This window comes from Hemibagrus wyckioides, linkage group LG15 (genome assembly GCF_019097595.1).
Source record: "Hemibagrus wyckioides isolate EC202008001 linkage group LG15, SWU_Hwy_1.0, whole genome shotgun sequence".
Classification (NCBI taxonomy): domain Eukaryota; kingdom Metazoa; phylum Chordata; class Actinopteri; order Siluriformes; family Bagridae; genus Hemibagrus; species Hemibagrus wyckioides.
In genome coordinates this window covers 18,371,005-18,391,834 of record NC_080724.1, presented here as the reverse complement: position 1 = coordinate 18,391,834, position 20,830 = coordinate 18,371,005, and the positions used below count along the sequence as shown (strand labels likewise).

General features: G+C 38.0%; 1 protein-coding gene across 1 annotated transcript; it reads left to right on the top strand.

Annotated features, from left to right (window-relative positions):
- The first annotated feature begins 1,136 nt into the window (after nucleotides 1-1,136).
- On the top strand, nucleotides 1,137-19,873 carry LOC131365616 (hormonally up-regulated neu tumor-associated kinase homolog). Its single transcript, XM_058409308.1, has 10 exons — nucleotides 1,137-1,695; nucleotides 6,571-6,863; nucleotides 10,399-10,454; nucleotides 10,932-11,070; nucleotides 11,436-11,563; nucleotides 13,550-13,685; nucleotides 14,837-15,014; nucleotides 15,952-16,035; nucleotides 16,860-17,079; nucleotides 17,204-19,873. Exons 1-10 carry the CDS (start codon nucleotides 1,471-1,473, stop codon nucleotides 17,959-17,961), a joined length of 2,217 nt encoding a protein of 738 aa, XP_058265291.1. The 5' UTR covers nucleotides 1,137-1,470; the 3' UTR covers nucleotides 17,962-19,873.
- Nucleotides 19,874-20,830: the final 957 nt, after the last annotated feature.

The following is a 20,830-nucleotide window of genomic DNA, read 5'->3' as shown; positions in this document are numbered from 1 at the left end:
TCTGGGTCATTGACCAGAAGATCAGGGGTTCAAGCCCAAGCACCACCAAAATGCCACTGCTGGGTCCTTGAGCAAGGCCCTTAACCCTCTCTGCTCCAGGGGTGCTGTATCATGGCTGGCCCTGTGCTCTGACCCCAACTTCCAAGGATGGAATATGCGAAGAAAGACTTTCACTATGCTGTAATGTATATGTGACAAATAAAGGCTATTTCTACTGCAGCTATTTTTTTTCCACGTCACTGTCGACTGAGGGCTTAATATTATATTGGAATTATATTCCAGTATGTACTGTATAATATTTATTAGAATGTATTATACTATAAAGATCTTGATTCTCTCTAGATAATCACGTAGCTAGTGTATAATTTGGCATATCAACCTGAGCCTATTTTATGAGATCACATAATACTGAAAATACTAAAACAATATTTTCTAAATGGGGAAATATATTTAATTTTAGTACTGTGGTAACAAATTTCACCCAATACAACAAACTACAGTATATACCAAGTGTCAGCCATCCCAGCAGGAACATTTTTTTGAGCTTAAGGTTTAATGTTTTTAATCTTGACAGGCAGAGTGCAATTATGTTTGCTTTCTGTCAATTCCAAGTGGTTATGCTTCGATGAAGAGCATTTCGAGAACCGAGAACTGCTGCTGTTGTTGGCTGAGGCAGGGAGCAGAAGTTAGTGAGCTATATCTCACATGTGCTTAAAAATGTCTTCGATCAAAACACTTTAGAGTTCAGAGTGTCAAATTCTGGAGAACTTCAAAGGCAAAGTAGCTCCTACTGAGAGAGCGAGAGAGCGAGAGAGAGAGAGAGAGAGAGAGAGAACAAGATAAGTGTTGAAAGGTGAAAGTTGAAAGAGAGGTGAAGATCATTTTTATCAGAAGGTAAAGGATTGTGCCAGCTGTCTCTGACACCGTGTGTGAACATTTTGTGTTGGTTTAAGGGTCTCTGTGTGTGTGTGTGTGTGTGTGTTAGCAAGGGTTATTATGGTATTGTATGTCCTCTCTTCACTGGCTGACTGCACCTGAGACCAGATACAGTTAATTATCCACCACACACACACACACACACACACACACAGACAAATGCATTAAGGAGTCCCTGAAGCAGCCAGACTGACAGAGGAACCATCCCTTGGAGGGTCACAAGTAAAGAGCTCTGAGATAAAGCACAGAGAGAGAAAGATAATGATATCTGGAGAAGAAACTAAAGAACTGATACTCAACATTAAAGACAGAGGAAGAACAAGCATCCTGAAGAAGACATCACATCAACACTGATGAGTAAATTAACAAAGGAATGGATAACTGACATCAACAGAGGAATGCAAGAACTCAGAGGAAGTCCAGTTCACACCAGCTTTCTGCTCATCCATCACACATGCCTGTTGTTGCTCACTTCCTTTATTCAACTTACTTCATCGTATCAGTAGCCGGGAACAGACAGGAGCAGGTGGCACCATGCCCACTCCGGTCAAGTCGTCTCTAGATGGTGTGACGTGTGACTCGGGGGAGCTGGAGCAGGTAGAGCGGGCAGATCCAGCAGGTTTGGGGAAAGTGCCCAGAGACTTGGTGAGAAACTTCCCACATACTAAACGTGTAGGCAGCTACCTGGTGGGCAAAATGATCAACAAGGGCTCTTTTGCTAAGGTGATGGAGGGCATGCATATCAGTACAGGAGAGAAGGTGAGACACACACAGACACACACACACACACACACGGCTGTCAGTCACAGGAATAGCATCACATGCTTAAACGTGCCAGTCAATGCTATGTTGAAGGACTGTCATCCATTTTTTATGCTGTCTCTCAGTTTACGCCGTGTGTGATAGTCTCCCATCAAACCTGATATATGCTCAAAGATGAAAGTGCTCGCATTGTTATACAATATAACAAAACTATTTAATATAAAAGTCATTGAGTCATAGTTTACTGGCACACTGATATAAAAAGAACGATCGCTATACTGTAAAAAAATAAAAAGAAATCGGAAATTAAAATGTTCATTCTTTATACTGTAGAGATGAATACAGGCCAAAATATGAGTTGTTACTGCATCTCATACTAAAGGTAGAGTTGTCTCGTCAAAATATGCTTGTTTTCTTTAGCACATTATGCTAACTCAAGTGACCGATCCGAATTTATGTTTAAATTGAAATGACATTATTATTAAATTAAAAAAAAATATTTATGTGAAACATCTTAATGTGCAATATAAAGGCCTGGAATTAAATAAATCTCATCACGAAACATTAATGATCCAGTGAAACCTTTAATGTATGGATCATTTTCAGTAATTAGAATTGTAAATTAAGTTTTCAGCTAAAACAAATGATGCATCTTCATCATTTATGTGCTTTCGGATCAGTTGTGTTGTTTTATTATTAGTAAGTGTCATTTTCTGTTTTCATTATTTTTTAATGAAAGTCATTTGTAGTACAGAATAAAGGTGGACTATTAGCTTATAAGCCTTAAAGATAATTAACTAACGAGAGTTTATCACTGTAATTGTTGCGTTTCTGTCAGCAGATATAAAAGAATAAAAAAAAAACATAGTTTGCTTTTTTAACCAGTTTCATGATGTGTGAACTCCTGATAAACAGATGATACTTGATATTTTTCTTTATCTTTTTTTTCCAATTGTCTTGCTAAAGTCCTAAAGTTGAGCAGATACTCAAGTGCTCACAAAGTGCCCATACTAAAGAAATATACATTGACTAATCTTTCCAATAGATACAGCAATATATCTTTTAAAACATATTGAACATATTCCCATGGATCTTTTTACGTAATCCCAAATTAATTATGCAAACAACAGGATTTTTAACATGATTTTCTACAACCTAGCAAAAGGAAATTAAAGGTACATGGTACCTTTAAAGGTGACTCACATTCTATGGCATACAGATTATTATTTTCACAGCACTTCCTGTTCGGACCGCATCATGCATTATTTGATCACAATTTTCTTCTGCAGTTTAACATCATTTGGTCAATCATTAAAAAAATATTGATATCCAGCTGACCAAATTTGGCAAATATCTGATCTATGAGGAGATATGAAATGATTGGTTTGTTAGCTTCACTTCCTGTTGCCATGGTGATGTCAGTACGATAATGAATTACTAATCCTGTGTGTGTGTGTGTTATCACATCACAGATTTCATTTCAAAGTCACATTTTATTCATCACATACACAGTCATACACACACAACAAGTAGATGACTGTCCTTGATGTAAAAATAGCCAATAAACACTAAGATAAAAGGGATAAACAATGTATACAGATTATATCTCGGGTATATAGGAAAAATCTCGGGTATATATATATATAGGGCAAATATGGTGGAACTTTGCAATATACAGCATCAAATTAGAGAGATAGTATTCGAATACAGTGATTGGTTCTGAATATGGTACAATCATGTGTTTGAATATGAACAGAGAATGTTATATAGAACGTTTTATATATATATATATATATATATATTGATGAATTATGTGTAATTATGCTGCGCTTTATGTGTCACAAATATTTGAAAATTAAGCAAATGGTGTGCAAACAAGTATTTTGATATATTACAAATGATGATTTCAAACAAAAACCTTTTAGATGATGTATTCATTAATAAAGAACAACACTTCTAGTAATTAACAGTACAATAATGGTGTTAAAAGTCCATTAATAAAGTTCAGATGCAAGGAAGAAAAAAACGAACAGTTTTTAGGCTTTAGTTTCATCAGGGTTAAGCAGCATTTAGGGAAAACGCTCAGTGAAAGCAAGAAGATATAAATAAATAGGCTAACAAGCAGTAATGAGGGATACATGTGACTAATGACCTGTAATGATGACACTGAGAACAGGAAACACAAGCCATATAAGGAAAGTCACAGGACAGACAATATTATACAGGCAGAGATTATTATTATTATTGTTATTATTATTATTGTTATTATTATTATTATTATTATTATTATTATTATTGTTGTTGTTGTTGTTGTTGTTGTTATTATTATTATATATAATATGATATTATTATGAATAATCTTTGGTGTATTTGTTATGGTTAGGAGATTGAATAAAAGCTCTTACTTCAATCCAATATTTTTGTTTTTACAGCAAATATTATTATAATAATATAATTTTTTATTTTTCAGAAATATACTACACTGATGGCAAACATGATTCAACAAAACCTGATACAGATGAAATGTGTGCCAGCTTTTATTAAATCTTAAGCTTTTATGCTTTTGTTCCAAACAACATATCATAAAGCTAGCATTTAAAGGGATTTAGCATTAAAGTCTTACTCAAAGAGATTAGCACTGGTTCTCTTATAGTCATATTAATGGAGTTGCTTTTAAGGCCAAAATCTTTTTAATATTTTTAAAGAGTTTGAATTGAATATGTGACAGACACGTGTTATTGTGTTAATAATTTAAGAGACAATGATGTTCAGGTACGCAAACGCAAGTTTATTGTCAGAAGAAGAAGCTGGTGAGAGCAGGAATAGCTGTTTTTCAATTTTTGCGTATTTATAAAATGTGGATGTCTTGGTAAAATGGTTGGTTCATTCTTTGCCTGTTATTTGATTGTCTAAACCAGTTTTTATACAATACACTAAAATGATTTGTTTATTCAAAGCTAATTTTATTGGACCACAAATCTAAATTTCTGTAGTATTATTTTCACACATCTGCATGGACATAAATGGGTATTCAGGTGTTTAGCTCTCGGTGCATGCAAAGTGTCTGCGCATGGGTTTTGGCAGTTTTGCTTGCCCTTAAGCTATTTTTGATTGAGTTTTGAGTTTCAAAATAGCTAGCTTTAGCTACCTTCTGTCACAGCTGCTGACTACACATTTAAAGGAAAAATAAAAACATAACGCAATAACTAAACAGGATGAGAATTCTAAGTCGGTGCTGTATTTTAAGGAATGGGTTTAGAGTATCATATATGGTAAAAGAAAATAAATTAGTTCTTTATACTAATTATCCAGTTTACTGAGTCACCATCTAACATGCATAAACCACAGAAATTCTTCTTTGTTTATTTAGTTTTATATTATTTAATTTGTTTATTTAACAGGAACAATGCTCATTAATAAACAGAAAAGAAACAGTAAATGAGCCTGATGTAGCCCAATTGGCTCATTTTAATTCGTTGTCTCTTGCCAGCACTTTATTAAATTAAAATTGAGTTAAAATAACTTACAAATATCAAGTAAACATTACATTCATTTAAAGAAAATATTAATTTGCAATCCAGTTTAGTGTGATATTCAATATAGGATAAATGAATTGCATTCAGATAGTCCCATAAAATGCCAAATATCATTTTAATAGTAATGTTGGACAGCATCATTCGTGTGTGTGTGTGTGTGTGTGTGTGTGTGTGTGTGTAACCCAAATGAGAATGCTATGTCTCCTCACCTTGGTGATCAACTCTTTCAAGGGTCACCGAATCCAGTCAATTTTATCCGTGTGTGTGTACGTGTGAGTACGTGTATATCTGTGCGTCCAGCTCTAGTTCAGGTCACTGAGTCCGCCCTGACCACTTTGTTTAGCTTCTGAAGTTGCTATAGCGATGACCAAGAGTCTGATTAAATAGCATGCATCAACTCAGTCCTGCCATGTGGGCCTCTTTCCCCATCGCTGCTCAGTGCCCTTCATTAGCAGCACACAAACAGAGACACAGATGGATAACAGGATTGAGGATTCATCACAATTTAACATTTAAACATTTGGATTGAATCTGTTGAGCCTGGGACAGGGTGGTTTGCACTGGACAAGATCTCTTTGCTCAATTATAAGGCTGTGTTTGTACTTTCCACCCCAATGTCTATGTGAACTCTACTTTCATGCTTAGATTTACATTCATATGCATTTATTTGGCAGGCACTTTTCTCCAATGCTAGAAGCGAGGCAGAATCCAATCCAGCTGTAGACTCTGACCACACAGTAAACATATATAAACTTTAAACTTAATCTGAAAATGCCTTAGCATATAGACAAAGATCAAATAATAAAAAGTTTGGAAAAAAGTTAATTAATAAGTCATCATTCACCTACAGCATAGATGAACACAGCATACTGTAGATGAACACACCTAACACTCATGTTTGCGTCGGCCAATCAGAAGAGATTATATGCAGAAATTTTTCATTTGATTAACTAGCATGGACATAAAAAGGTAAAATCAATGGGTAAAATTTACCACAGGATCATTCATTCAACAGCTGTGTCTGCATGGTGTAAGTGTCTGTACATAGGTTTTTGGTGGTTTTGCTTATCCTTAAGCTATTTTTGATTGGGCTTTGAGTTGCAAAATAGCTAGCTTTAGCTACCTTCTGTCACAGATAATAAAATAAAAACAAAACACAATAACTAAACAGGATGAGAATTCTAAATCAGCACAGTATTTTAAGGAAAGGGTTTAGAGTATCGTACATGGTGAAGGGAGATAATGTAGTTTCTAGAAGTTCTGTGGTTTATGCACGTTAGATGGCGACTCAGTAAACTGGATACTTCAGTTTATTTATTTTCACTCATTTTCTCAGGTGGCCATTAAGGTAATCGATAAGAAGAAGGCACGGCAGGATGCATACGTGTTGAAAAATATGAAACGCGAGCCGAAGATCCACCAGATGATCCGTCACCCTAACATCGTCCTTCTGCTGGAGACCCTGGAGACTGAGAACTGCTACTACATGGCTATGGAGCTGTGTGCTGGAGGAGACCTGATGGACAGAATCTGTGAACGCAAACGTCTGGAAGAGAGGGAGGTCCGCAGATACACACGGCAGATCCTGTCTGCTGTTGATCATCTGCATACACACGGGATAGTGCACAGGTAATGGAAGGGAGGGTTAGTGGAGTACTGAGGTTGCTTTGTTTAATGTTCATTTACGGTTGGTTGGCACTGGAATTGAGGTTAAGGTTTCACCAAACATAAACTCAGATGTTATTGTTATCCTTCCACTACTCCCAGTTCAGGGTCGCCACAGTGGATCATCCAATATGCATATTTGATTTTGGCGCAGGCTTTAGAGATGCCCTTCCTGACACAACCCCATTTTATCCAGGCTTGGGACTGGCACTGAGATTTAACCCCTCAGTGGCTGGATTGGTTCCCTGCCTGGGACTGCTGCTGGACCACAAGAGACCCATCATAAACTTACATGCATAAGTAAACAAATGTGTGGAGAACTGGGAAAACCATTCACGTTTTCACTCTAAATTAGATACAGTTTAAAACTGCAGGGTTTCCTTACCAGAATTATTTCTCATTTGCTCAAATAAAGTTTTTAAATTTAGCATTTAAACTGTGGTCAATGCCAGAAGTGGAAAAGTTGAAAATGATGTTTAAAGAACTGTGGAAAGAAGCATGAGTGTCACTGATATTTGCTCAGCAGGTATCTGATTAGAAACTGGAACTGATCAGTTTTCTGTCCATGTGACTCGGCCATGGAGCTATACAACAATGTGACCACAGTGTGAGGAAATCACATTTAGCTAGCAAGGGTCTAGGCAACTTTAAGCACACTGACTGCTTTAACCCTATGTTTGCCAAAATGACTCCTTACACTGTGCCAAAGTATGTTGAAGGCAGAAAAATCCAGTTTGTGGGAATTCAGCTACAGAGAGATTTTATGGGTTCAACACATTGGCACACATATGGTAAACAGGTAATGAGTAAAAATGACTTTTACAAAGAAAAGCTTTGTGTGTGTGTGTGTGTGTGTGAGAGAGAGAGATAGAGAGAGAGAGAGAGAGAGAGCCTGATTTTTAAATTACAAAGCTACAGTGTGGGACTCCAGTAGTGAGGAAGTCTGTGAATGACGTGTTAACCAAAGCAGAAATGAGGTCACTGAGCAGCAAAATTATTCCTACTCTGGAGCCCTGTGGATCGGCGACACACACACACACAGACATGGACACACACTGACAGACTGACGAGTGTCCCCGGATCTTAAGGTAATCTCCTAAAAGGATGTCTTAAGATCTCTCGAACACACACACACAAACACACACTCACAGATCCACCAGAAGTGACTAAAAGTTCCAGTCAAAACCACAACCCATTAATTACATACAGTCCTGCATCTAGTTCAGTCAAATCATTTACTCTAAAGTCAGCAAAGAGATCCAAGCTGAGGCCAAGTCTTCTCATCCTCACACCTAAGTCAAGTCCCTAAGCTGCTACTCAGGTTGTGTCAAAATTCAGAAATGTGTGAAGTCTGTTTGCACACAACAGAAATACATGCATAATTCTAAAAAATAAATATAAAGTAAATCTGTACAAATGATTACTAGGAGTGGGATCATTTATTTATTTATTTATTTATTTATTTATTTATTTATTTATTTATTTATTTATCTATCTATCTATCTATCTATCTATCTATCTATCTATCTATCTATCTATCTATTAGAAATGGGAGATTCCACAATTTGGGTGCCATTTTTCCCTTAATCTTAAAACCGAAGAAAAAATTGTTTATTTAAACATTTTTTCCCCCAATATTTAATCTACAAAATCATTTTGCTTTGTAATGAATAACAGGCTTTTTTGTGCAGAATTAGCAAATATTTTTAACTAGCATCCACACATGAAGACAGTAAAGATTTTCTAATCATTTGTTTGAAATAATAAACATTATTATAACAGATTTGTGCTTTCATCTTGAGTCATTTTCACTGCAAATAAAGAAAAAAGAAAAATTAGATTGTTCCCATGTATTAAATATTCCAAATTATTGTTACTGTATAGGGGTATATGTTCAAGAAACAGAGTTTAATGAGGTTGCCATATAACTTAAAATGGTGGAAAAGTACACTATATTGCCAAAAATATTCGCTCACCCATCCAAATAATCAGAATCAGGTGTTCCAATCACTTCCATGGCCACAGGTGTATAAAATCAAGCACCTAGGCATGCAGACTGTTTTTACAAACATTTGTGAAAGAATGGGTCGCTCTCAGGAGCTCAGTGAATTCCAGCGTGGAACTGTGATAGGATGCCACCTGTGCAACAAATCCAGTCGTGAAATTTCCTCGCTCCTAAATATTCCACAGTCAACTGTCAGCTGTATTATAAGAACGTGGAAGTGTTTGGGAACGACAGCAACTCAGCCACGAAGTGGTAGGCCATGTAAACTGAAGGAGCGGGGTCAGCGGATGCTGAGGCGCATAGTGCGAAGAGGTCACCAACTTTCTGCAGAGTCAATCGCTACAGACCTCCAAACTTCATGTGGCCTTCAGATTAGCTCAAGAACAGTGCGCAGAGAGCTTCATGGAATGGGTTTCCATGACCGAGCAGCTGCATCCAAGCCATACATCACCAAGTGCAATGCAAAGCGTCGGATGCAGTGGTGTAAAGCACGCCGCCACTGGACTCTAGAGCAGTGGAGACGCGTTCTCTGGAGTGACGAATCGCGCTTCTCCATCTGGCAATCTGATGGACGGGTCTGGGTTTGGCGGTTGCCAGGAGAACGGTTCTTGTCTGACTGCATTGTGCCAAGTGTAAAGTTTGGTGGAGGGGGGATTATGGTGTGGGGTTGTTTTTCAGGAGCTGGGCTTGGCCCCTTAGTTCCAGTGAAAGGAACTCTGAATGCTTCAGCATACCAAGACATTTTGGACAATTCCATGCTCCCAACATTGTGGGAACAGTTTGGAGCTGGCCCCTTCCTCTTCCAACATGACTGTGCACCAGTGCACAAAGCAAGGTCCATAAAGACATGGATGACAGAGTCTGGTGTGGATGAACTTGACTGGCCTGCACAGAGTCCTGACCTCAACCCGATAGAACACCTTTGGGATGAATTAGAGTGGAGATTGAGAGCCAGTTCTTCTCGTCCAACATCAGTGTGTGACCTCACAAATGCACTTCTGGAAGAATGGTCAAAAATTCCCATAAACACACTCCTAAACCTTGTGGACAGCCTTCCCAGAAGAGTTGAAGCTGTTATAGCTGCAAAGGGTGGACCGACGTCATATTGAACCCTATGGATTAGGAATGGGATGTCACTTAAGTTCATATGTGAGTCAAGGCAGGTGAGCGAATACTTTTGGCAATATAGTGTATGTTTCAGGCATTTAATATATAATAGATGTTAGATATTTGAAATATGAGATATTTGCAAAAATATCAAGATTTCTTAAGTATCTTAATGATATATTTTAGGTTAAGTTCTTATTAAAATTATTAATCCGAAATATGTATGTGGGTTGTAGTGAAGGATGCTTGTAAATTGTCTTTCCTGTTTACTTTTTAAACATATTTGTGAAGCCCAGTTGTGTAATCCTGCAGTCTGAACATTGTTTAAGGTTGAGCAGAGAGATTGATTTGTTTGACTTCTTGTTTCTTTCCTCATTGTTTACACAGGGATCTGAAAATTGAGAACTTTCTCCTGGATGAACATAACAACATTAAGATAGTTGGTGAGTGTTTGTTGTGTATTAGTTTGGTTGGCTTTTATGCATCTGATATACTATAAGAGGATTGTTTGTAGTTCTTTGAAAGCTTTTCTTGATTTGGAGTTGATAAATAGGTTAAGGATTAGTACATATACATACTCACATATATACAAATCAGATCATTAATCAGGCAGTATGATTCAAACTATGATATCAAAACTATCCCATACTAATATTACGCCTAATATACACAAGTAAACATAGTAAATATAAATATGAACTGTGTATACATATGAGGTGTTATTATATTAAAACTAAATATCTCTCTCTCTCTCTGTTTCTCTCTTCCTTTCTCCCTGTTTGTCTGTCTCTCTCTTTCTGTCTGTATCTCTCTGTTTCTCTTTCTCTCTCTGTTTCTCTCTTCCTTTCATTCTTTCTTCCTTTCATTCTCTCTCTCTCTCTCTCTCTCTCTCTCTCTGTGTGTGTGTGTGTGTAACACAGACTTCGGTCTTAGTAACACTCTGAAGCTCGACTCTCTCGCTCCGGATCTGTTAAACACTCAGTGTGGAAGTCCTGCGTATGCTGCCCCAGAGCTCCTTGCACACAGGAAGTATGGCCCTAAAGTGGACGTATGGTCTGTGTGAGTACTGTATATGTCTGCAGTTAGAGAAAAACACAGTAGACAATGTAGTATGAGCAAAAACACAGCTGTTGAAGTGTACAGTCTGCATGCTATACAGTAAGAGATGTAACAGGCGTACAGTTCTTAATTCAGAAAATGGGTTTCATTTGGAAAGAGGCATGACTATTGCATATTAAAAACATAAACACATAAAAAGTTCAAAAACTCATCATTTATCAAAGGCTAATATAAAGTTTTACTCAATGATTGAACAATAGGTGCATTCATTTAGTTATTTCCACTCGGAAAAATCATGACAGATAAGGTTTTTTTCTGACATTGACTTTATGCGTGTGTGTGTGTGTGTGTGTGTGTGTGTGCAGGGGTGTGAGTATGTTTGCCATGATCACCGGTACTCTTCCCTTCACCGTAGAGCCATTCAACATAAAGCAACTTCATCAGAAAATGATTAATGGAGAAATCAACACAATCCCATCTGACATTAGTAAAGGTAACACACACATTTTCCCTCACACACATTTACATTAGGATCATTTCATATCCGTACCTTTATAACTGAAAATAACTAATATTTATATAGATTATAACTTTATAACTAATAATAATAGATAGATAGATAGATAGATAGATAGATAGATAGATAGATAGATAGATAGATAGATAGATAGATAATTCCAGCCTCTGCCCTGTGTGTGTGTGGAGTTTGCATGCTCTCCCTGTGCTTTAGGGGTTTCCCAAGGGTACTCCGGTTTTATTGCCCCCCAGTCCAAATCCATGCACTGTAGGCTGATTAGCATCTCTAAATTGTCTGTAGTGTGTGAGTGTGTAATTGTGAGTGATGGTACTCAGGGATATATTGGTCCAGGGTGTCTCCCACCTTGTGTCCGGAGTCCACTGGGATAGGCTGCAAGTTCCCCATAAGCGAGGTACCCCCTGTGTAGATCAAGCATTTTAGAAGATGGATGGATGGATTGATACATAAAGGTAGTCATTAAGGTAGAGACTCAAATCCAGCAAGTCCAGGCCAAGCCTGCCAGCAGCAACTGAATGAATTTGTTAACCAAAACTGATTCTTCAGTGTAGCTCTTTGTTCAAAATGCTAGAACCGTTATGAAACAAAATATATTTAGATCATATCGTTATAAAGTTTTCTTGTTGAGGGGAATATTTTCAGTACTTCTTGTTTAGGGTTTCCTTTAATATCAAAGATGTTGTGATAGTAAGGGGTAGTTAGGGTCTTTGTGTGATCCGTGTGCATGTGTCAGTCTTGTTGGCTTCAGGCAGGTTACAAGTGTATATGAAATTACCACAGATTAATTAAGAGATCTATTTTCAATATGAGTATGCTTTGGTCTGGTCACTACAGCATGCTTTCAGGCAACTGTGTAATTTAGGCAAACACATCTGCACACTGCTAAACTGGTGGGTGGAAACTCTGCTTACCGACTAGCAATATTAGCCCTGGAACGCCAGAACAAACTAAAGAAGCAAACTTTACACACCAATGATTGAGTACAAATGATGTAAGGAGATCGAGCTGACAAATATATCACCTTTAGTTACACAGAGCCAGGAGAGACAATGTGGGAAAGAGACAATAAGAGACTTTGAAGGAAAGGGTGACCTAGATAAGAGGTGTGGATAGTCACGCGTTACAAACTGTTCTTCTCCTCACACTGATTATCTGATAATCTGATCCAGCACATTAAATATGGACAAGGCAACAGAGGAGATTTAACAATCCCAGTCACTCAGACACACCCTTAAGCACCGCGCTGTTCATGTGGCCACCCATGAGGAACACTCGGTCTAACACGCTAGTAAAATACACAATATGTAACTGATAGCGCTCTAGATCAACAAGAACTAATGAACATTTAACATACCTCTGTGTTCCCTTTTATACTCCTGTGCACTCCAGTAAAGCCTAAATGAACACGATACATTAAAAATGGATGACATTTTCCTTAAGTCATTAATTGTAGAATATTTGCTGTAGTCAAACATGGGAAAATTGTGTATGTTGTGTCTTTAAAATCCCCAGAGGCTAAATGGGGCCCCTAAATGAATGTTTAAACTTAAAGGTTAAATGAGGCCCCTAAGTGAATGCTTAAATGTGATCGTTGCTGTCTAACGACACTAAGAACACCTCCACCTGAGCAAGCAGGCCACGCACAAAGACAACTTTTTTTGGGTAGCATTACCGAAACGCACACACAGGCCATGCAGCGCTAAGCCGACCTGCCAATCGTCAGTAACCTCTGGGCTCTGAAGGTGGTAAGAAAGAGGAGAGAGCCATTGAAACTTAATCTCCAATGATGTAAGAGAACTAAAACCAGGAGTCCTCATCGAGGTGAATGTGCATGTGAGACAACTATAGTAACTATGCAGCTATGGCTATTAGTGTTAGAATGCTAATTATGGTTATATATTTTGTAAATCATATCACATGCCAAATTTCTTTTTGTGTGTTAAGGGGCGGTGCAGTTTGTTTTGTCTCTGTTGGAGCCGGACCCGGCGAAGAGACCGAGTGTGAAAGCAGCACTGGAGGAGAGCTGGCTTAATGAGGGCTACACCATGAGACCCTTACACACTCTGGTCTATAAGAACAGGTAAAAATAATAATAATAATAATAATAATAATAATAATAATAATACAATTCAAAGTGAGATTCTCCTGAAGCTAATCTATATGACTCTAATCACCACACTGACCAGACCAATTTATGCATTTTGAATGATATGTATCAGCTTTTGACCTGGGGTGAACTTGATTTTCTCCAAACCTTTATCAATGTGCCTCAAACAATGCACAGATTCTCCCAGACTTCAGCTGCAGGTGTCCCATAGAACTGACACTGCTCTGTGCACTCTACCTGACCTTGACTCTACCTTCAGCTTAGAGGAATTACAATAGATGCTGCTGTGCAGACTCCATCTGTTTCTGATAAGACTTGCAATACTAAGGATGTTACTGTTAATTCATTAGCTTCTCAAACACTATTCATGCTTAACAGATGCATCTAAACAAAGCGTCCTTGTCATGTTAAAACCTTACTCTGTTAAACCAATAACAGAAATGGTGTTCAAAACTACTCATGATGTTACCTCATCTTTTTACAATGACACAAATTCATATAGGCTTAACAAAATTATCCCACTGAATAACCCATTTTACACACAGTGCAAGAAACAAACAATGCGCCTAAATGCTTAAAAGAAAAATCCACCCTGAACGTTAACTTTCTAATCAGCTAACTTTGAACATCAACTTTCTAATCAGTGTTTGTTTTGTATTGAAATTGTTAAACTTCTTTCACTGACATGTTGGTCTATATTCACTTTAAGTAAAGTTTCCTACATTACCCACAATGCAGTCTGACTGCCTGCTGAAAGAGATAACGGTGGGATTAAGCTCAAGAACCTGTACACACTGCTCAAACAGATCAGCTTCCAAAACCTCAGTGTTCAGGCTAATACTGCTGTCAACGCTTTTTGTTTCATAGATTTCTAACCAGGATGAGTCTCTGCAATGACGCAACACAAATAAATTGTGTAGTGGTTAGAAAATGGTGAATAAAAACAGAAACTCAGGTCTTTTATTTTTAGGCACCAACCATTATCAGCATTGGAAGTGTGCTAGTAATATCCTAATTATGCTAACGTCTCACAAGAATAACAAAAATACAGCACTTACTGAGTCTTAGGGTGGAATTTTTTTTTCAATACATCAAAACTAGTTTGAATATATTCTTTTCCTTAGACTGCATCCAGAAGAGCTCAACTCAGCTGTGTTGAACTACATGACAGAGGCTCTTGGCTATGGCCTCTCAGACATCATACACACAGTCATCAACAACAAACCGTCCACCATCTTATCTACCTACCAACTCCTGCTAAAAAAACTGAACAGGCACCAGAAAGCATCCAAGAACATGAAGGTAAAACACTGAAACAAAAAATCACTCTATATCACATAACTATTTTTGATATTTATATAATGTTTTTGTTCATTTTTAAAGCTCTGTGTAAAAGCATTCATTGAATTGCTTACAGCTCACATTAAGTAGGTGTTCAAAATTATATTCAATAAAAATTCAGTTCTCAAAAGAAGCAGTATCTCAGAAATCTCAGTATCTCAGATTAAGCAGTTAACTCCTCTGATGTCTTCCTTGTAGAAAAAAAAGTGTCTGAAAAGTGCTCAAGTCTTTAATCATGTCTAAGGTCTGAATACCATTGTAGACATTTTAGATTTTGGCTCCCCACTATGCACATGTAACTGACCTCAGAAAACCGCCCATAACCATTAAGACATAGATCTCCAATCATATCCCCAATGAGCTAGTATGACTGCTGGCTTTCATTCCAGCAAAACATCAAACTTCACGCTTCTTTGTAAAAATAAGCAAGCGCAGGTTTCCCTTCATTCATGGTTAGCGAAACGCACCCAAGTTCCAGTTTGCATATTACATCACATTATATTACATGTAACAAATTAGTTTTATATTGTTTAGAAATATTTTAGATAAATTAAGGGCGTGTTTCACTATTGTCCTTGTATATGTTTTAAAAGAAAAAAAAAAGCAGCAAAATAATTAAAAATAAAAAAAAAAAACAGCAAAAAACAAAATCTATCTATCTATCTATCTATCTATCTATCTATCTATCTATCTATCTATCTATCTATCTATCTATCTATCTATCTATCTATCTATCTATCCATATTTATAATTGGGGGGCACATAATAGGACAGGGGGGCTTCAGTTCCAAAAGGTCGAGAACCACTGGCTTAGTGGTATACCACTTAATTATTCTTTTAAAAATTCTGTCCATAAATGCATATACATCTTAACTGTGACATGATCAAATTTTCTCAGAAGTTGGAATCCGGTGAGTGGAACCTACGAAATAAGCTTGGATGGAATGAGCGGAGCAACACATCAGAGAGGAGTCAGCAACAGGTAACCTATCCAAAAATGAATCATTTCAGATGGCACCTTGTTTATAAAGTGTTTCTTGCTTAGTGCTAAAAACTTTAATCTTAAGCTATTAACTGTACAGGGTGACTTTGTATAATGTAACAGTACAGTTTCCCTTCACTGGAACTAAGGGACCCAGACATGTTTGAGCATGACAATTCCCCTTCTCAGAAATCATAATTTAGGGGCGGTGGAAGCTCAAGTGGTTCAAGCCCTAGCACTGCCAAGCTGCCACTGTTGGGCCCATGGGCAAGGCCCTCACCCATAAAACCCCTCACCCAAGCCCCCATTCAGGGGTGCTGCATCATGGCTGACTCTGCGTTCTGACCCCATATGCGATAAAAAGATTTTCACTGTGCAATGTAAATGTGACAAATAAAGGCTATTTAACCTAACTTAAGATCCATGAAGACATGGTTTACCAAGGCTGATGTGGAAGACTTAAGTGTCCTTCACAGATCCCTGTCCTCAAACGCACTGAACACATTTCAGATGAATTGTAACCAGAACCACCGCACCCAACATCAGTTTCTGATCTCACTAATGCTCTTGTGGCTGAAGGAGCAAATCCCCATAGCCACATTCCAAACTCTAGTGGAAAGCCTTCCCACAACAGTGAAGGTTATTTCAACAGCAAATAAGGATTAAATCTGGAATGTGACGTTCAACAAGTTTACATAAATGTAATGGTCGGGTGTCCACCTGAAACCTTTTACCACATGGTGAAGGCAGGAGTCCTTGCAGTATCTCAGTAATGCAATGCAGTTCATCTCAACAAATTCTTATTGACACTCATTTTATGTCAGAAAATTGAGACGAGAAATGACAGGAGCCAGAGGCAGTCAAGTAAGACACAGAGGATTCCATCACAAGAGAGAGATTCCCTGAGGAGGCCAGAGGAGGTGATCAGACAGAAGCAGTCAAGCTCAGAGCAAAGAACATCTACCCCTACCAATCAGCCTGCAGACATCTTTACCAACAATGATGCAATCAACACAGAGACAAGAGAAAGCCTGTTTCCTGAAGGTTGTATTGCTAATATTCATTTATGTGTATCCTCTGAATACTACTGAATACAGCAACATAAATGGCTTTTTATGTATATTTACTCAGTTATTTATCTCTAATGTGTTTGTGGTTTCAATTGCAGTGCTTGGTGAGAGGGAACTGGTGCATGCATCACCCCCCAAATGCCCCTGCAGGGATGGAAGCAGCTCAAAGCTTTGTAACTGCACTTCTTGTGATGTTCCAATCATTTTGGAAAGTAAAAAAGACTCCAGCAAAGCATCAACCAAAGATCACGACCTGAGACCAACACACTCTGAGAACTGTTCAAGAGAAGATCCTGCACACCGGCATGATGACAAATTGGAAAAGATACAGATGTTCTACACCGAGAAAGCGGTATCACCCAGAATGCATCTAGACAGTAAAGCAGGTCAGCGTTTTAAAGACCTCTTACTGGCCATTGAGGAAAAGACCCACACTACCCGTCACCTGAGCACAATGGAATCAGCTTTACAAACTGCCCCATTACCGCGATTACGTCACAGAACTCTCAAAGACATCTCACCAAGAAAAGTGGTGTGGGCGGGGCTTAAACATCACACTGGGCCATCTACAGGCTCCTCACCTTTTCTGGTAAATGGTTCAAAACCACCAGTGTTTTTGTCTCAGAGGCAGCAGGCTCTGGTTATCAAGAGTCTGAGGCATACAAAAGAAAAGAGGAACACACTACCAGGGGGAGGAAGGACGATGGGCATCACAGAAAACACAGTAAAAACTCAGCACTTTGGGCCATTAAGGACCAATCAGCGCCGGGACACAGACCTAAACCTGCCCATGCTCCCTTCCAACTTCCAGACCAAGGAAAAGAAAACCGAATTTCTCAGATTGGATTTTGGATGAAAGGGTGTCGGGAGGTGGAGTAAAGGAGACAATGTAAAAATAAAATAATTACATTAAGCACTAATTCCATTTCCAGTGATGGAAATATATATGTATACAAATTTTAAAAAAGGACTTTTTGTGTATCTCATAAGTAAAATTTATATTTTTTGTACATTTGTACACTGATCTTTTCAGTCCTGTGGGATGCATATGCTTGCACCTTCTGTTATATTCTTTTTGGTTACATAGAAAGCCTGATGAGTTATTAAAAGCTCTTAGCAAAATCTATTTTTTAGATAAGGGACAATTTAAATGCAAAGGGGTACAACATTTCTGAGAACCAAACCTGCAAATTACATTTATGGCATTTGGCAGAAACCCTTATCCAGGGTGACTTACATTTATCTCATACAACTGAGCAATTGAGGGTTAAGGTCCATGCTCAGGGGCACAACAGGAGAGTTTGCGATAGGTCCTGGAATAGGAACTAACAACCTTCCGATCAGCAGTCCAACACCTGGGGTCATACTTTGCAAAATTTGCTTTAATTTATGCCTGGCCATATTTTTCCTAATAACCTCAGGCATGGTTTAACACTTTAACAGGCATATCAATGTTTCTAAAGCACCCACTTTAGACTTATAGCTCTGGATAAAGTCAAAAAATGTGTCTGGTGTATTGGTATACAGGTTAAAAAAATGACAGACATTTTCTTTGGGTTTTCTGTGAGGGGACACCACCAGCAGCAAAATATAGACACCATATCCAGAACATATCCAAAGGCAGCTGTTATTAAGTAGGTAGTAAATTGAAGTGGTGCTAGCATATTGTCAGTGTTATAAAGACTATTCAGCAAAGAGCATGTTAGCAATGTAGCAGATGCCTCCATTTTTTTAGAAGCTTGGTAACCAAGCTTGAGCAAGGCTTGGGATCAGTACATTTTCACTAATTGTGGCCAGGGAAAACTGCATCAAAAGTAAGTTAATGAGCAACAGTCTTAAACACTGTTGCTTCTGTAACACACAGATGCCAAAGTGAAAAAGAGAATGTACTAGCAACATCCAATTAGGACATAAGCTCATTTGCTACGCTAAGATTATAAAGACAGGCAATTAAACCTCTCATCATCCCCCCTCTTCTCTTTGTCTCTCAATGCAATCATTTATCCTTAAGCCAATGTAACTCTATTTAAGCTTTATTGTCTGCTCAGGGTCTGATTGATGCCCATTGTGCTTTTAAGCCTGTATCATGTTGCTGTTTATGAATGAGCATCGCTGAATGAAATCAATCAGTTGTGCCAAAGGATGACGTACTAATTGTTATTCCAAGACCTTGGATAATAAACAAGATTTGAAATTAAGTATGCTATTGAGTGCATGGGTATTCACTGTTCTGAAAGCCAACCCCCTTTTTTTCCTTTGGCAGACATTTTGTCCTTTTTGAATTTTGGGGTTTTAGATGATAATAAGGATTCTGTCACAGATTATACAGGAGTGGGATGGTATACAGTAATAAAGGAAATGTGACAGGTATGGAGTTGTAAATAAAGCTTAATTACTTTTAAAGAACAGGCAAAGACCTAATCAGTATTATTTCTAGTTTGTTCTACATTATATAGTCTTAATGAGGCAGTATACTAGGAACTTGACTGGCCTGGACAAAGTCCTGACCTCAACCCGATAGAAAACCTTTGGGATGAATTAGAGTGGAGACTGTAAGCCAGACCTTCTCGTCCAACATTGCCTGACCTCACAAATGGGCTTCTAGAGGAATGGTCAAAAATTCCCATAAACACACTCCTAAATCTTGTAGAAAGCCTTCCCAGAAGAGTTGAAGCTGTTATAGCTGCAAAGGCCGGGCCACCTCAATATTGCATTCATGTGCATGTAAAGGCAGGTGTCCCAAAACTTTCGGCAATATAGTGTATTCTATCATTTTCCTCAAGCAAAAACATACTCTTTGCACTGCTTCTGCACTCTTCTATTAAATTTTATGTCACTCTTATTAAATTTGTGTGCAGATACCTGTACAGTATATCAAAAAAGCTGTGATACCTTGTTGGGAAGTTTTCGAGTGAATTTTTCAAACCATTCTATTACTATTTTGTATGATGCAAAGAATATTGTCTTTGTATTGACATTTTTGTAGAATTATTATTGGCTTTTCATATAACAGCACCTTTTTGTTTCCAGAACAATATTCCTGTCAACAAGACTTCTAGCTATGACTAAAACAACAGGATATCTAGTGATATTTAGTGATATCCTTTGCATAGTAGGAAATCACATACCATGGTTTGTGTGTGTGTGTGTGTGTGTGCGTGCGCTTTGTGATGGGTGTTGCACATGAGCTCATAGCACTCTAGTGGAAATAATAGACGGGTAAAGGAATCTTTTGCTCTTTTCAGCCTATGAGAAGCTTATGAATAATTGAAAGTGTGTTGTGCCACTGGATACTTCGCTGAGTGGGCCTGGCAGATAGATATGTGTGTGTGTGTTGTGTGTGTGTCTGTGTGGTGTAATATTGGTGACACACTGAGCCAAAGTGAGATGTCTGCATCTACTTTTAGTGTTTTACATGTACAACAAGGTCAACATACATAAAACTAATATCAAGTTTAAGGACAACAACAGCATCTGAAGATGTGAAAGAGTTGGTGTTGAATCTATAATGAACTCAGATGTTGAACTAATTTGTGAGCTGCTCAGGAGCTCCTGGTCACACAACTCCAGCTGACTGTATATGACTGTAGAAAGGACATTATTCATAATCACACTTTCCAGTGTTTTTGGTAATTCACACTCTCCGGTGTCACCCAAATGAGTATGAGGTTCGCTTTTGAGCCTGGTTCCTCTCAAGGTTTCTACCTCTACCGTTTAAGGGAGTT

Excerpts from the sequence above, each read along its gene's own strand:
- LOC131365616 (XM_058409308.1), top strand. The coding sequence starts at position 1,471 with ATGCCCACTCCGGTCAAGTCGTCTCTAGATGGTGTGACGTGTGACTCG. Across the intron at positions 10,455-10,931 it reads TAACAACATTAAGATAGTTG|ACTTCGGTCTTAGTAACACT; the intron begins GTGAGTGTTTGT and ends TGTGTAACACAG. Across the intron at positions 11,071-11,435 it reads AAAGTGGACGTATGGTCTGT|GGGTGTGAGTATGTTTGCCA; the intron begins GTGAGTACTGTA and ends GTGTGTGTGCAG.